At 40.5% G+C, this 17,236-nt stretch overlaps 1 protein-coding gene across 1 annotated transcript in view; it reads right to left on the bottom strand.

Moving 5' to 3' along the window:
• Nucleotides 1–6,817: 6,817 nt before the first annotated feature.
• Nucleotides 6,818–17,236, bottom strand: part of PDHX (pyruvate dehydrogenase complex component X) — a 58,304-nt gene continuing 47,885 nt past the window's right edge. The window contains exons 9-11 of the mRNA XM_026850571.1: nt 15,099–15,257; nt 11,465–11,529; nt 6,818–7,471 (exon numbers count right to left, since the gene is read on the bottom strand). Of these exons, the coding sequence (XP_026706372.1) occupies nt 7,207–7,471; nt 11,465–11,529; nt 15,099–15,257 (489 nt within the window). The 3' untranslated portion in view covers nt 6,818–7,206. The remainder of the gene's footprint in view (nt 7,472–11,464; nt 11,530–15,098; nt 15,258–17,236) is intronic.

Below are 17,236 nucleotides of genomic sequence, written 5' to 3'. Positions count from 1 at the left end.
TGAATGAAGCTGCATCAGGGGAAGTTCAGGTTGGACATTAAGAAAAGGTTCTTCACTGAGAGGGTCGTCAGACACTGGAACAGGCTCCCCAGGAAGCACCAAGCCTGTCGAGGAGCATCTGAAAAAAGCTCTTAATCATATAGTTTATTTTTAGGTAGTTCTGAGAGGAGCAGGGAGTTGGACTCGATGATTCTTATAGGTCCGTCCAACTTTAGATTTTCTATGATAATACAGTCCAGTTCTGCAGGAAGTGCCATACAATGACCAAGGTTTCCATCTGATCCTAATTTCAACAGATGAAGGCAAGTTAGTGTTTACTATTCCTTCTTTATTCATGTCAGGTGGTTTCTGAAATACTTCAAAACCGAATACCAAACCATCAAGCTATAGTTTAAATTCAAGAATATCTACATACTAAAATAGTTCGGTGACTATATTTACACTTCAAGAGATCCAGAAAGTCAGAAAACCCTGCTGCTCAGTCTGCCATCTGCTGGCCTTTCTGAATTTCCATTTCCCCTTTAAAACAAGTCTTTCATTGACTGAAATGATCGAAAATAGTGGCACCAACAGGGCTTATACCAAACAAATCCAGCCATGAGGAGTACACCAGTACCTTGATTCTCGTTTCTGAAGAATGATTCAGTTAAAGTTCTATGTGTAGAAACTAATAGGCTGATCAATTCCTTGGAAACAATTTTTGGATAGATATGCATATATTTCTGGTAATTTACAAAATACAACGAAAGAAAATAGCACACTTCATGCACTTTCCTGTAGAACAACGTTTTGTTTTTCATGCTACATTATGATAGTCCGAAAAGAAACTGGTAGGAGACATACTGGAGATACTTCTTTATTATGCTAACATCCTTTAAAGCTACAGCAGCAATGCTCATCTTCCTTGCCTGATGAGATCAATGCCATGCTTATCTTAGATACATTACTTCTTCTGCAAGATCAGCATCTACCAGGAATATTTTTTAAATGATTGCTAGGACTTTAATTTAAATTACACATTCTCAAAGAGTTTGATCTTGTCTCTTAAAAGCAACAATCTCTACTCAAGTCTCTCATTTGGCTAAACTAAACCAGGAGACATTCATAAATTAGAAGTCTCTAAAACTAAACCCAGTATACAGACTCTAAAAGGGAAGAATCAGAACATTTAAACTACTTAGGAAGGGTTATCAAAACATTAATCTCATTTTATTGGACTATCATTTAGCTAATACTTAGAAATTTTAAGGAAAACAAAAAATCATTGTCATCATAAGCATACAAACAAGAACATACGCTGAACAACCATTTTTTCCACCTTTCTTACTTACAAAGAACTGTGTGACTACTCACATGTAAGTCAGTACCTCTTTAAACAAAAAAGAGGGAAATGCAAACAGCGGTCTACAAACAGGTATTGGGGAACAGGAAATTGTAGGTGCCAGGACACTTCTGAAATGAAAATTAGGATTGCTTATTAGCAACATTTAGGGTAAAGGAAATAATAGCTATTTATATAATTTCTGATCCATGATGCACTGTAGTACTAGATGAGAACGTCTCCTGATCTGGAAAACTCAGAAAAATAATAAGAATGGTTGGATGGCTAGTTAAATTTTATTACTTGTGCTGTAGTACTTTACAAGAAGTGGAGGGACATTTTATATCAAAGTCTTCAGGAAGGAAAAAAATTGCTAATTTCAAGAAAAATAAGGCATGAATTAGAGTAGTTAATGTAAATCAGCCACAAACTGAGGGCTGAAAAAGAGCCTTTCCACAACATGAACAGATGTAAATTGAAATATTGCTACACAAAAGGCAGCAGAATTTATTCTCATCATTAGAATAATCACAGAATCATAGAATGGTTTGGGTTGTAAGGGACCTTAAAGATCATCTAGTTCCAACCCCCTTCCACTAGCCCAGGTTGCCCAAAGCCCCGTCCAACCTGGCCTTGAACCCTTCCAGGAGGGGGCAACCACAGCTGCTCTGGGCAGCCTGTGCCAGGGCCTCACCCCCCTCACAGGGAAGAATTTCTTCCTAGTATCTTCTCTAAATCTGCTGTCGGTTTAAACACTGTTACCCCCCATCCTATCCCCACACTCCCTGGTAAAGAGTCCCTCCCCCCTTTCCTGCAGCCCCTTTCAGCCCTGGGGGGCCACTCTAAGGTCTCCCCGGAGGCTTCTCTTCTCCAGCTGAACCCCCCAACTCTCTCAGCCTGTCCTCACAGGGGGTGCTCCAGCCCCCCCAGCATCTTCATTCCCTCCTCTGGTCCCGCTTGAGCAGGTCCGTGTCCTTCTGATGTTGGTGCCCCCAGAGCTGGACCCAGCACTGCAGGGTGGCCTCACAGAGCGGAGCAGAGGGGGAGAATCCCCCCCTCGCCCTGCTGCCCACACTGCTCTGGGTGCAGCCCAGCACACGGGTGGCTTTCTGGGCTGTGAGCGCACATTGCTGGCTCACAGTCAGCTTCCATCCACCAATAACCCCAAGTCCTTCTCCTTGGGGCTGCTCTCAATCCACTCATGGCCCAGCCGGTGTCGATACCAGGGGTTACATTGACCGTGGTGTCACATAGCCTGCTTGCTTATGGACAACTGCCAGCTTGGCAAGAGGACTCCTTGTAACATGGCTTCCTTCTGCCAAAAGACATTGGGATACTTTTCAGCTCTTCAGTCACCAAAGCTTTTAACTCTGTACGCTGTCAGGTTTGCCAGAGCTGAGCTGTGCCTTTTCCTATGCAAAGCTTTTAATTCTATACTACAGCTTTTCATATCCTTGAAGCAGAGTGGTTGTGAAGGATACTGGATTGTCCATCTGTGAGATAAAAATTCTTCTCTATAGGAGTCTATAGCACAAAATACAGAAATTGGGCCTCCTGGTGGCTGCTCCTGGTCTTGCCTGGTTTTGGTTACCATACAAATAGATTAACTTTACTCTGAGTAACCCGTATCTGAAACTGCCAGGATTAACAGAGTGGCACCGAAAGGAGCTTGCAAGGGGTACTGGTCACTGTGCAACCATTATTTACTATCTGCTTTATTTACACTGCTTTCAAATAAAATACAATAATGCACAATATTTTCAGTGGGGTTTAGGGAGGAAAAAGTATTTGTTATGATCTGATGTAATCCAGGAAAAAAATTCAGTGGCAAAATGAGAAGTCATAAAGGAAAGCCAAGAAAGTAAAAAATATAAAAAGATAAAACCACTTTCAAATCTACAGGTCACCACCTTAAGGCTATTACACAACTAATCCTAATGGCACCTTTTTCTTTATTTTCTGTCACCTTATGGCACAAATTATTGCATATGAAAGACATCGAGCATGACCCTTAGTTCCAACACTTCTTAGTTTCCCCCTAACGTGTGCTCTGTAATTGCATATACTTGAATGTGATCAATATGCAACTTTCTGTAAAACACAGCACATAAAAGCAGGTGTTCAGACTTTGTTTCTTGGATTATTCATCCTATTTGTGGCTTTCTACTCAACTTTAAAATTCAATTGTAATCAAAGGGACTAATCATTAGTTGAAATAAAGAGTGTCTACTATACTTTGTATGGATGGAAATGAGCACGTTACAAAAGGATTAGGTGAGAATAGCACTGAGCGCTCACTTGGCAGGACTGAGGTTCTTTCAGGGATTACATGTAGGAATATTAATTATGGAAATTTTATTTCATAAGGAATACATTGCAGGAAGAAGAATCAAAAAAAAAGTCAAATATTCTGACAGCATAATTAGGGATTAAATTATGACACATGGTTCAATACTCATCAACAATTACAAAGTCTCAAATAGCTACTTTTTTTTTTTTTTTTTTTTCCCCTAGCTATGCCTCTTGCAAAGGAAAATGAATCAAGAAAGTAGTTTCCCCCAAGCATATCCTTAAATTTCAATTTTTGTTCTTTTAATTCTGCAAGAAGATAGATGCCTGCATGGTATTTCTTGCTTAGGTAGATAAAAAAGATGTTGACAGAAGACATTTGAAAGAATAATACATGAAAAATTGTATTTTTCATCTGTGAAATTTTTATTTCAAGGCAAATTTCCTTCAAATGTAAGCATAAGCATTTCATATGGTTCACTTTATGGGCCATTTTATCCATTTTCCCCATCCCCAAATCCCTAAAATCTTCAGGAAGATACTAAACTTTTAACCTGTATGGGTAACTATTTGTTGTCTCACTTATACAAAGTGGTAGATGTTGCCAAAGGGTACAGTTATTCTGAGTTAAGGAGATCTGACTCACATCTCTCAATTCCTGAGATTTCCTTCACAGGCTGATGGCTGACAAATCACATAAATCTATCTTTATGCCAAATGATAATGCTGGCAAGCAAGCAGGTATAAACAAACTGGAATTAAAACTTGTATTAGCCTTACTGAGATTTGCCTAGTTCAAAAGTTGTAAAGGTTTATTTAACCTGGAGAAGGAGTTGCATTGTCTTCACATGCTTGTGTTGAACAGCGGAAGTATAATGGATGTATTAGTACTCACCTGAATGAGAGATTATAAACATTCTATACTGATGGACAGCAGCACCTACCAGTGCCTCCAAAAGCAAAACACTGTGACTCGTACCACATGAACACACATCCGCGCAAAACTACAGCTGTACACATCTGTCAGGCAGCCCTTCCTGTGGCCAGCTAAAGAGTAGAATATTCAAATCCTGGCAAGCACAGAACACTAGACCACCAAGTGCAAGAACATCATCTATCAGATTTTAAAATTGTCTGGGACAGAGCAGATCTCGCTATGTGAACAGTAAGAACTTCTTGTACAATATCAAGGACAATGTATAAATTTGTGGGGTTTTTACCTTCAAAGTAATACAAGATTGACAAACAACTTTGGAAGAATTCATGGTTAAACATTTAAAATTGCCAACTAATCTGCAGCACCCAATCTTGAATATGATGTATCAGTGAGACACTCCTGGATATAGAGAATGGATATGTCCATTACTGCATGGTAAAGGAGACTGGTAATCAAAATCTCTCCCTACTGTTAGATTAACACTTTATGGTAACAGAAAAGCCAAAGAAGAAAACTTACTCAGCAAAAACTCTCAATTTAGTATTAACTAAAGGTTTTGTCTTGCAATTAGCTTCTTAATTACGGCAACAGCTCAAACAAGTTCTCCAAATATTTTTAAAAAGTACTTTCATAAACCAGAATAAGAAAATCTCTGACTTCTACTGAAAATTTCTATTTTCACCAGGTCCTGTTCATTACAAACACATACAATACATGGTTCCACATTTACAGAAAAAATAATATATGAAAAAAACAACCTACTGTTAACTTAAACTCCAGGCCAATGCACTTAAGTCAGAGTTTATAATTCAATATACCCTGACAAGGAAATACTTTCTACTTACATCTTTATTCTATCCATGCAAAGAGCAGTACTAATCAGCAAATATTCAGTGTGCAAACTTTGAACTTTCATACTGGAACCGCTATGAGATTAAGAGATCAGAGCTAGCTTTTAATCACAATACTGCTGGCACAATTATCTTGTGTTTTACGTTAACCACAATATATCACAGAGAACAAAAAAATTTTTTTGGTATTTTGTGGTACTGAAGAATATACACAAGTTGGGACAACTTCTAAATTAAAAAAGCATACTTGTCCCCAAATTAAGTCAAAGAAAACCTAATATTAATTTTTTATACAGAATGTTTTCACTGGATAGTGGTTCCATCAAAAAAATAAAAATCAACAACACTGAGATTCCATCCTTCACAAAGAATACATTTATTCAGACAAGTTTATTCTCCTGTCTATCCCTCTGCAAGGCATTAGATTATGCAGTCATCTTAAAATACTGGAAAAATATATGCACCTACAGTTTAAATGTGCTTTGATGAGTTCTAATTATATGAAAAAAGCTGTGGATTTCAACAGATTACTTAACGTTTTGAGAAATTATTTTTATCTATGATCTAATTTAGTCTCTCAGCATTTCCTGTTCTTTCTTTTCCCTGTTCTTCTCCACAGTCATCTTTTCTCCAGTGTAGGTTATAGTAAAGGGGAAGATAAAGAAGTGTTAAATCTCTGATGTAAATTAAGTTAAACCAAAACTTTTTTTTGTGTGCTCTTCTGTAGGAAGCCATTGAAGAATCTGTCAAAATCTTACAAACATTATTTCAAGCTAATTTGGATGGCACAACATGCCAGAGAAGTCTTCAGAAAACTGAAAAACTTCCTACTGCAGTGTATAATTTAGCTACTCGGTTATCTTGGTATTGACCATGACTCATAACAGCACTTGGCTCAATTATGATTCTTGGTTTCCTCACTTTAAAAGCTAGATATTTATCCCTTAAATAAAGCATCCCATCTCAGCACAGGAATGATCCCACCTATAGTACTGCATCCAGCTCTGGAGTACTCAGCACAGTAAAAAGACATAGACCTGGCTGAGCAGGTCCAAAGGAGGCCACAAAAATGATCACAGGGCTGGAGTACCTCTCCTACCAGGACAGGCTGAGAGAGTCAGGGCTGTCTAGTCTAGAGAAAGGAAGGCTCTGGGGAGACCTTGTTGCAGCCTTTCAATACTTAAGGGGCTATAGGAAAGATAGGGACAGACATTTTAGCAGGGCCTGTTGCAATAGGACAAGGCGTAATGGCTTTAAGCTGAAAGAGGGTATATTCAGACTAGATATAAGGAAGAAATTTTTTTACAATGAGGGTGGTGAAACACTGTCACAGGTTGCCCAGAGAGGTGGGAGATGGACTTCCCTGGAAGTGTTCAATGTCAGGCTGGACAGGGCTCTGGGCAACCTTATCTATAGGAAGGTGTCCCTGCTCATTGCAGGGTGGTTGGACTAGATGATCTTTAAAGGTCTCTTCCAACCTAAATTATTCTATGATTCCCTTTGAAATTTCATAAAGTTCTGTTGAATTTTCCTTTACAGAAGAGACTGACTTTTCTATGAAAATGTTATGTGCCATTAGTATTAAGTGTTTAAAGAAATGTAGTATGTTAAAAGTCTTTTAGCTTTACAGTATAAAACCGGATCATTGCAAAAGACTAAAAGGATGAAAATTAAGTTTTTCATGTTAATTTAATAAATATTTTAACTGTCCTTCTCACAGTAACTTTTTATTTGTCTATACAGAAAAACAATCCCAAGTACATAACAGTTATGTATGTTGTCAAACCAAGAAGCAATCTTCACTGAGTTTAACACAAGGCAAGTCGTATTGGATTCTCTAAGTTGGCTTTCAAGGTCTCCAGAAACTTTGAAGCCAGTTCATCATCTACCAGCCGACCATCACTTGAAAGAGTCACTGTCATGAGTTGATGCTGCTGAAGTTTCTCATTCCCTTCTTCATCTTCCACAATCTTGAGCTCCGGTCTTGCTCGTCCAACAGCCAGGATGCAGGCTTGGGGAGGGTTTATGACTGCAGTGAAATCATTGATGCCAAACATGCCCAGATTAGAGATGCTAAATGAAAGAGAACAGTTACCAGTGATTCAGAAATTATGTATCACCTAGAAGAAATAATCTATATTCAGTGACCACTATGATCTAATTATCTCCCAAGGCCAAACCCATAAACTTTGAAATAGATCTGAACTGGATTTCAGTTAAGCACATTCAGAATCTTAAGGCTTTACAGTAGTATATCCTTGCATTGCACAAACTAAAGGCAGAAAGTAGGACAGAAAATTGGTATCTTCAAATAAACTTTGTCTGCCCCTGTTCTGAGTCAAATGTCTTTTAGATTGAACTTTATTAGGTTACAATGGCTGCTGATAAGTGATATGATTTGGGCATTTAGATAACACTCAGGCATAGGAAAGCCTCATCATGCCTTTCTCCCTTCCACATAGAATCACAGAATGGTTTGGGATGGAAGGGACCTTAAAGATCATCTAGTTCCAACCCCCTGCCACAGCAGGGACTTGCCCTTGGTGAAGCTGTGCTGGCGTTCTCGAATCGCCTCCCTGTGCTCCATGTGCCTCAGCACAGCTTCTAGGAGGATCTGATCCATGATCTCAGGCACAGGGGTGAGGCTGACACGTCACTAGTTCCCAGGGTCCTCCTTTCTACCCTTTTTATAATGGGTGCAGCATTTTTCCAGTCACCAGGGACCTCACCTGACTGCCATGAATCTTCGACTATCATGGAGAGTGGTTTGCCAACTACATCAGCCAATTTCCTCAGGACTCTGGGATGCCTCTCGTCAGGTCACACAGATTTATGTATGTTCAGTTCCTCAGGAGATCACAAACCTGATCTTCTCTTGCAGTGGGAGGGTTTTTTCTCCCCCCCACCGCACCTTGCGGTCCATCCACTCGAGAGGTGTGGGAAGAGAGGCTGCCTGTGAAGACTGAGGCAGAAACGTTGCTGACTGCCTCAGCCTTCTCATCATCCATTGTTACCAGATTGCCAGTCTTGCTCATCAGGGTGGGGTTACGCTTTCTCTGACTTTCCTTTTCTGGCTGACATACCTGTAGAACCCCTTCTTCTTATTCTCCATGTCCCTTGCCAAGTTCAACTCCAGCCACGCCTTGTCCTTCCTGACCCCATCCCTACACAACCGGGCAGCGTCCCTGTGCTCTTCCCAGGATGTCTGTCCCTGCTGCCACTGCCTGGGCATTTCCTTTTTGCCCTTTTGTTCCACTGGCAGGTCTCAACTCTGCCATGCAGTCTCTTGCCTTCCTTTCCAGCTTTCTTACACCTGGGGATCGTGAGCTCTTGCACTCTGTGGAATCATCCTTAAAGATCTGCCAGCTTTGTTGTGTCCCCTTGTCCCCGAGGGCAGTTTCCCAGGGGGTCCTCCTCACTAACTCCTTGAACAGCTGGCAGTTTGATTCCTAAAATCCAGCGTTCTGGCTTTACTCTTCGCCTGACCCATAGCCCTCAGGACTGTGAACTCCACCAGTGCACGATCACCGCAGCCCAGGCTGCTTCCACTCTTGATGTCACCGATCAGCTCACTTGCGATGGTGACCCTCAGGTCCAGTATCGCATCCCCTCTGGAAGGGCCATCTGTTACCTGGCCTCAGATTCATCCTCGATGCACTCCAGGAGTCTCCTGGACTGCCTACAGCTCGCCCTGCTACTTTTCCAGCAGATGCTGGGGTGGCTGAAGTGCCCCGGCAGGACAAGAGCCTGCGAGCACAACGCCTCCTGCAGCTGGAGCACGAAGGCTTCGTCAGCTGGCTCCCTTGATCGGGCAGCCTGTGATAGGCACCAACCACAACGTTCCCTTTGTTGCCTCGGTCTCCGATTCTTACCCATAAGCTTTCAACCTGCCCACCTGTGGACACACTTCAGAGAGAGCTCTTCACACTCCATCCATTTCTTGATGTAGATCACCTGTCCCTTCTGAACAGCCTGTAGCTATCGACAGCTGCACTCCCCTCATGGGATTCATTCCACCAAGTTTCAGTAATGGCCACTAGGTCACAACTTCCGAGCAGCACAGTGGCTTCCAACTGCCCCTGCTTGTGCCCACGCTGCGTGTATTGGTGTAGAGACACTTCAGCTGGGCTGTCGGCCGTGTCACCTCCTCAGAGGAATATCCCTTAATTCCTTTGAGGCATTTCACTGCTGTTTTCCTGTTGGCTCCTATTACCTCAGGAGCCCCTGACTCAACTCCATAAGCCTTCAGGAGTGCTCCTGTAGCCAGCAGGTCTTGAAGCAACAGGCTGAGGGCCTTGCCAGCACCCCATCCCTCTGACCTTGGCATGTCATCCCACAGCTTGTCACGGGCGAGCCTGGTATTATCCATCTCCCCCTTCAAGGCTACTTTAAAGCTCTGCCAGCGAGCCCCAATGCTCGTGAGCAAATACCACCTTCTGCCTTTGAGAAAGGGGAATCCCATCTGATGCCAGTAAACCCGGTGCCGTGTAGGCACAAAACCCAAAACTGTGGCAGTGACACCAGACACGGAGCCATGTATTAATAGACTCAGTGCATCCATTTCCTCCAACTGTCACTGTCCACAACTGGAAGGAGAAGGGAAAAAATAACCTTTGCTCCAGATTCCCTTACCAACCACCCCAAGGCCCTGAAGTCTCTTTTGATTGCCCTTAAACTACGTGTTGTGGCTTCATCACCACCCACACGGAAGAGCAACAATAGGTCCAAGGGCTGTTCCAGTCTAGGAAGTTTCCTGGTGATGTGTTTAACCCTGGCCCCAGAGAGGCAGCAGACTTCCCTGAGAGGGAGGTCTGTCTGGCATATTAGACCCTCTGCTCCTCTCAGAAGGGGGTCACCTACAACTTTAACTAATTTTTTCTTCCTCGTGGAGGTATTTTTTCTCCCTCGTGATACAGGGAGGGTACGCCTTTCTGATCTTTACAACACCTATGTTGTAGAGGGACTGTCACCAAATCATGTATTGACTGGCCTTCTACATCCAGAGCCTCATACCTGTTGTAGAGAAGCACCTGGAAAGGTGGGGTGGGCAAGGAGGGGGTTCATCTGCTGCCTCGAGTGCAGACTTGCCTCCATTCACTCCTTTCCTTTAAGCTACTACCTTCAGCCTGATGGGGAGAGGATAGAGGATCCCCGTGATCTTGATTTTTTTTCTGGTGCCTGTTTCTGTCCGAGGGAGTGCAAAGGATGGATCCACCAGTCCATCTCTTTCTCAGACTCCCTGATGCTCCTTAATTTTCTACCTCCTCTTGTAGATCTGCCACCAGGCTGAGCAGATCATCCACCTCGTCACACCCCACCCAGTTTTTCCCACTACTGCAACAGTTATTCACACTGAGGGGCCATTTGTGTTGATGAAGACATCCAAGTCTGCTGCATTTCCATGTGTTTTTTTCTGCTGAAAGTCTAGAGGTTTTTTTGACCACTCCTCTAGCATGAGAGCCACATACTCCAGACAGCTGCAACCCAGGCACATTAATACACATTACAGTGTCAGCCAAATCACCTTGCTAACATTTTATTTTTCTGTCTTGTTTTTCATCTTGCTAAATACTTTTTCCTGAGAATAAAGTAGGTCAGTGTCAATGTAGCTTCTGGAATGTGCAGACACAGCTGATGGTGCTTTTGTGAGGAAGAAAGGGGTTTGAAGACAGTAATAAATAAGACAGTTGAGGCCTATTCTTGAAAGTAACAGGAACAAAGACAGGACAAATTAAAACAAACCAGCTCAAGATACAGTACAGCTGCACAACACCTCCTGAACAGACCTTTGTGAGGATGTGTGAGCAATGAGGTCAACCAGCAGACCCAGTGAGGAAGACTACCAAAGACCATCAGAGAACACCACCCAGCAAGAAAATGCATGCGTAATTAGGATGCAGATATTGTAATTGCTTCTGGGAACTCAAATGCGAACTATCATGTGGAGTTTCATCCTAAATGGAGGAAGATTTTAAAAGGCAATGCATTAACACACAGCAGAATAGCTGAAGATAAAACAGTTCTGAACCCACACTGCATGTATTAAATGCTGTTAGAGAGTTTTACCTAAAAGATCCTCCCTGGTACTCTTCTGGTAACAGTTTTCCATCTCTTGCTTTCTTTGCTAGAGCCTAAGGAAAGTAAAAGAAGAAAAAGAAGAGGAGAGAGGAAATAAATTAAAGTGTTGTAATAGACAAGTTCTTTTTACTTCAATAGGACATGGTAAGTACCATACAGTCATTAAAAAGTAACCTGATTTTTGATTTAGGGAAGCACCTCACCAGCACTGTTGTCGTAGTTGCAATGATTTGGCAAAGACACTAGGACACAAAACTTCGTTTTCCCAATGGTGCTAGCTGTTCAATAAGAGCTGTTCTCTCACCTTACAAACCTTGCTCTAGTTTTCACAATGGAACCACCACTCTCCCTGGTGTTTTTACATGATAAAAATATCTACCAAAATACTGATGAGAAATGCACATTATTATTCTTAACATATTTGTTTAAAGATACTTGCCATGTACCACTTCAGAACCTTCCAGCAGATTGAATGTATTCCTTCCAGCTAAGCATTCAACTACCTTGAAGACCACCCCTCCTGTGACCTCCATTTCATTCATGAGACTTTCCTACTTCTAAATGGAACAGAAGTAACTGTCCACAAATATTTCATTCAAAATACAGTTAAAGAATTTCATGCTATGTTCTAAGATAAAATCACAGAGAAAAAGAACCTTATCCCCACCTCAGATGTTTCTAACTCAGAGATCTCCTTAGAAGGAAGCAGTGAGAACCTGGATGGATAATTCTTACAGTAATTGTCACATAATGAAGAAAGGATTGTGTGGCCCTCAAAAGAAACAGTGTTCATTGGTGGGTCGAGAGCCAGGTAATTCAGCCACCAACCCATTCCTCAACACACAACCTGTGAGTACCCAGTGGAAAAGGTGGTGACCAGAAATGTGTCAGATGACTTCTCCATTAGTAGCAACCTTTTCAAAATCAGGAGCTCTTCAACTTCAGCAGAGACTGAAGTGGGAATATACTGAGGAGAGATGATCTATCCTATTCATACAGAATACATTCAGTGTTTCTGGCTTGTATCATATTTATTCCACAGGTGGAAAAGCACATGGAAAATGTCACATTGTGACAACTGCAGCATTATGACAATTTAAGACAAAAATAGCTGTTTCCAAAAGCAGAGTCAGGGAAATAGCTTCTGGGAAGACTGATAAAAGCAACACAGTCTGTTTATATTTTCCCTCTTCTGGTAAAAAGAATAAAATTTATGACAGTTTCCAACAATTTACTATGATAGGGAAATTTTGGTGGAAGATACTAAAAAAACAAAAAAAACCCCCCTACTTTATCATAATATGAAAAAAGTAATATCTCACATTTGTGAAAATTTCTTGGAGAAGATTTTTCCATGAATCCCCTCTGTTTTCTACGAATTTTTCACTCCCTTTTTAGGAATTCTACCACTGTTTTCTAGGTTTTTCCCAATGTTCTTTCTAGGAATTGTCGTTTGTTTGTTTTTGTTATTTCTAGATTGCTTTCCAGGAATTGCCTGCTCTGCTTTCCAAGGATTTTCTGCATGCTTTCTATGAACGTCCTGTCAAGCACGCAATTCAATCTACCGTGATGTAATTTCTATGAAAACTCACCCCTGCCTTTAAGGTCCAGAGTCAGTAAGTGGAAACTATGACTGAATTAACTTTTTTTTGTTTTCTTGTGGGTGGAGGTAGAGTCATTACAAGATAAACTTCCACACAGATAAGGAGTTGGTTAGTAGTTATGGTTGTGACAGTTGGATTAATACCCTTTCATGGTGTAACATAACTCTGTCGGTCATGATAAACAACTGTCTTCCCTGTACATATTTTTAAATATCTTCCAAGCAAGGGTTCTGAAAGGCCATGATAGTTTAATGACTGCAATGACTTCAGCTTAGGAACAAACATGAAGAAATTTAAGAGAATTTCATTCTAGTGAATCACCCACTAAATTCAGCTTACACCAAGTTTTACAAAACTCTGACACCCTTATTATGAATTTAGAAGTTAAAAGGATACACTGAATTTTATTTTAGGTTTTTATTTATCTCTGGATAATTAGTGAATCAAAAGACAATATCCATGGAACAGCATTCACACAACTGGGTCAGTATGAGCATAATGCATATGTGCAATCGCATTATTTGAATGATGAAGATATGGCGCTGGGATGCACATGACATGGAAGTAAGTTAAAATTATTATAACGTGCAGCAGAAGGGGACATATAAGCAACGTGCACAAAGAAAGTGCCTGCCAAACTATAGGGAGACTGGTAGAGAAGCAGCTGCTGTTTCAGTTTGTGCCTCCCACATGTGCATGTCAGGTACCCATTTCTTTCAATAATTCAATGAAGGAGATAAAAAGCAAAATTATGTTGGTGTGGACACCTGCAATCTATGTGACCCAATGACTTTCATATTGAGTAGTGTGTCCAACATTACATACATTCCATTAAAATTAAAAGGGAATGCTTACTTTATCATAGCCCTATTAAACATATTGCACATTCCCATGATGGGAACTGCAGGGCACTAATTTATGGTAAGAGACGTTTGTAATACTGCATGAGTATCACAGGTATTGGGAATGGGAATGAAAGCACAACCTATACTGTGCTTCTCAGTGTTTTTCTCCTTGTCATTTTATCTCTAATCACAGAATAATGTAGCAATCTCAGCTGACCTTCCTCCTTGGCTGACTATTGTACTAGTGAAAGGATTTGCTTTCACAACATATTCAACATGAAGTAAGCAATATGGACTGGAAAAATCTTAAACCCATCCAATTATGAATGTTTTGGGGGCATGGCATGCCTTTTTCTGCTACGGCTTTGTTGGTTGTTCCCCTCCACCACCACAGACTATTAAAATTTTTGTAGTTTTCAGTAAAAGGAAAAAATTTATGAAGTGCAGCTCATTTCTAGCTTTGGGACAGTTTTATGTCCTAGCAACTACTTCCATTGCATTCCTCAGATCCTGTAGGCCTTAACACTCATTAAGTATCAAAATTAGGCTTGCATTGGGGCATTTCATCATTCATTGTATTTTACCTGCCACAAAATACTATTGTAGCAATTAACAACTGCCACAGATCAAAGTCACTCTAACTGGCACCTAGCCTATGCAAAATACCGCTCACTAGTCTGAGGAATTTAACGTTGCCTTTTGGGTGACATTCTCAACTGAACTGCGTACTGAAAAAATGCAGACAGAAATAAGTGTCATAATATAACTGCACAGAGAGTAACACAAGCAGCTACAAGCAAATTTCTACGAAAAGGGGAAAAAAACTCCCAAACAAGATCTCAAACCCAAAGACTGAAAATACTAAACAAATTAACATTAATCCTCATGAGAAAGCTAGGTAAAAAAAAAAAATATATTGAATTGCAGGTTTATGTTTCAGTCTAGCCAGCATTCAACTAAATAACATGATGGCTAAGTGACTGTTAACTAAAAATTAACAGAGTTGCAAAATTAATACTAATTTTGAAGTCTAAGGAACGTTAAAACTGCTTTAGATCCATTTTGAAACTGCCTTTATTATTACTGATGTGTATCTAGGTCATGCTACATTTTCTGCTACAAAAAACTATACAGCTACCATATTCCTCAGCCTGCTGTACTGTACTGACCTACCTTTGCAGAGGCAGCAATTTCCCTTATTCCCTTGGCAGCAACATCTTTTATGATTGGTGTAATGAGACCTCGGTCTGTTGCCACAGCAATAGAAATGTCAATGGACTGCAGTTGCCTGCAGACTTCTCCATCCCAGGTTACATTCACATCTGGTATTTGCTAGAAGAGAGAGAGAGTAAAAAAAGAGAGCTGTTAAAAGAACAATGGTGCAATCAATTATCAAGAAAAAGGAAAATCCTTTAAGACACACAGCTACATACAGGCATTCACCAAATTAATTAGTGCATCACAGACTGCAGTCTGTGAATAAAGGCAAAAAACTAGATCACATCTGTCAGCGCGACTGCCATAAGCAAGACAAAAATAAAAAAATCAAAACCCAAATCACTGTGGGGGGTGTCTAAGAATAGATGTACATGATTAGTTTGCATTTATTTTATTTAAACTTACTCTGTCAAAAAGGATGAATGCATGCTCCAGGAACTGAAAATGCCAGGGCAGCCAGGAATTTTTTTGGTGCTGCTGGGAAAAAAATTAACAAAAGCCTACAAATTCCTTCAGGAGTCACTGATACCACCATAGGGATGCCCAGCAAGCAAAGTTACAAAGCAATGTCATTTCTCCCCCAAAATAAATCACAGGATAATGATTTAAAAAGCATGGAAAGGGACATCCTACTATACATACCCACGTACTGTTTTCCACTCGTGTCTCAAGCATGACTCTCAACAGAGGAAACTACAAATAGAATATGCTGCAGGTACACTCACTATCATTAAGATGAGGTTCTCCTAAAATGTGTCAGATTTCTTTGTGTGTGTGTGTACTCAAAATTGAGATAATATTTACTGATAGTTTCAGTGAGGTTTTTGAGTTTTACTATATAAAGCTTAAGGGAAAAAATATCCCAAAATACAGGTGAAGTCTCAGGTAACTGGTCACAGATAGATACTGTGAAGGTACTATTTCCAATAAATCCAAGATTAGTATTTAGTGACTATAATGAAATTAGGAATTAGGAAGTTGACTACAGAGTGGAGAAAGTATTCCAGAAAAAAGTACGTATGTGAGGGACACAGTTTAGATAGTGATAATAACTCATCCATCCATCCATCCATCCATCCATCCATCCATCCATCCATCCATCCATCCATCCTCTATCTAAACTAACCCCACTCCTAGGAGAAGTAGTGTAACTGTATTCACAGTTCCTGTTCTTCAACACCAAAATGTATATCAAAAAGGAAAAAGATAAGATGGCAGTACACCTCTTTGCAAGTTAAATAACCTTCAGGAAAATCCCACAGTTACACAGTTGTAAGATGCCTCCAAGTAGGTGTTGTGCAAGTATGACTCTATATAAGGTATCCAAAAGAGATGGTTAGGGACAAGGAGTTTCTCCTATCAAATTTCATATAATTAGAACAGTCATGATTTTGATGTAGACGAGACAGTATTACTTCTCCCATCACTTCAGCAATGAAAAATTGTTTATTTCTAAATGCCAGCTGCTATACTGGCTGTTGTTACTAAGCCCAACCACTTCTGGATATCAGCCTGAAGCTTTTATTCCTTCCTCCAACCCTACTCGTCTCTCACTGGTCCAGAAAGATAACGGGCTATCATCTGATGAGCTCACTGGCACATTCACAAAACTCTGGCTGTCAAATAGCAAGACCAAGCTGAAAAGTAGATTTGGTGATCCTAAGAACTGTGAAAGAGAAATTTAGCATGTTAAAGAACTGATACAAGCAGTGTCTTAAGGTGTTTTCCAACTAAACAGAAACCCTCAAACCAGCCGCTGTCAGGTCATTCAACCTAGAAGAGCATGTCTTGCACTGTTCATAAAGAAAATAGTAACAAAATCTGATTGGAACAGTGGCCAGAAAAGAGTCAATAAAACTGTCTTGAATGTAAAGTAGGGAGGAGCAGAAGGAGGTGGAGTTTCTTTTTTAAATTAGTAGTCCACATACCTTCCTGAAATACTGACAGAAAGTGGTTGAGACATGAGCTTGATCATGAACTTATTTCCTGGTATACAGAGTTAAATCTGGTTGATTTTTTTTTAATCTATTATTTTAATAGTCAAACAAATGCTAGCATATATTTATAACAAAGCGATAGGACAGATAGTTTAA

Source organism: Athene cunicularia, assembly GCF_003259725.1.
Source record: "Athene cunicularia isolate RWA chromosome 5 unlocalized genomic scaffold, athCun1 chr5_part2, whole genome shotgun sequence".
NCBI classification, from domain to species: domain Eukaryota; kingdom Metazoa; phylum Chordata; class Aves; order Strigiformes; family Strigidae; genus Athene; species Athene cunicularia.
The sequence above is the reverse complement of the archived record's forward strand: the minus strand, read 5'-3'. Positions and strand labels throughout refer to the sequence as shown.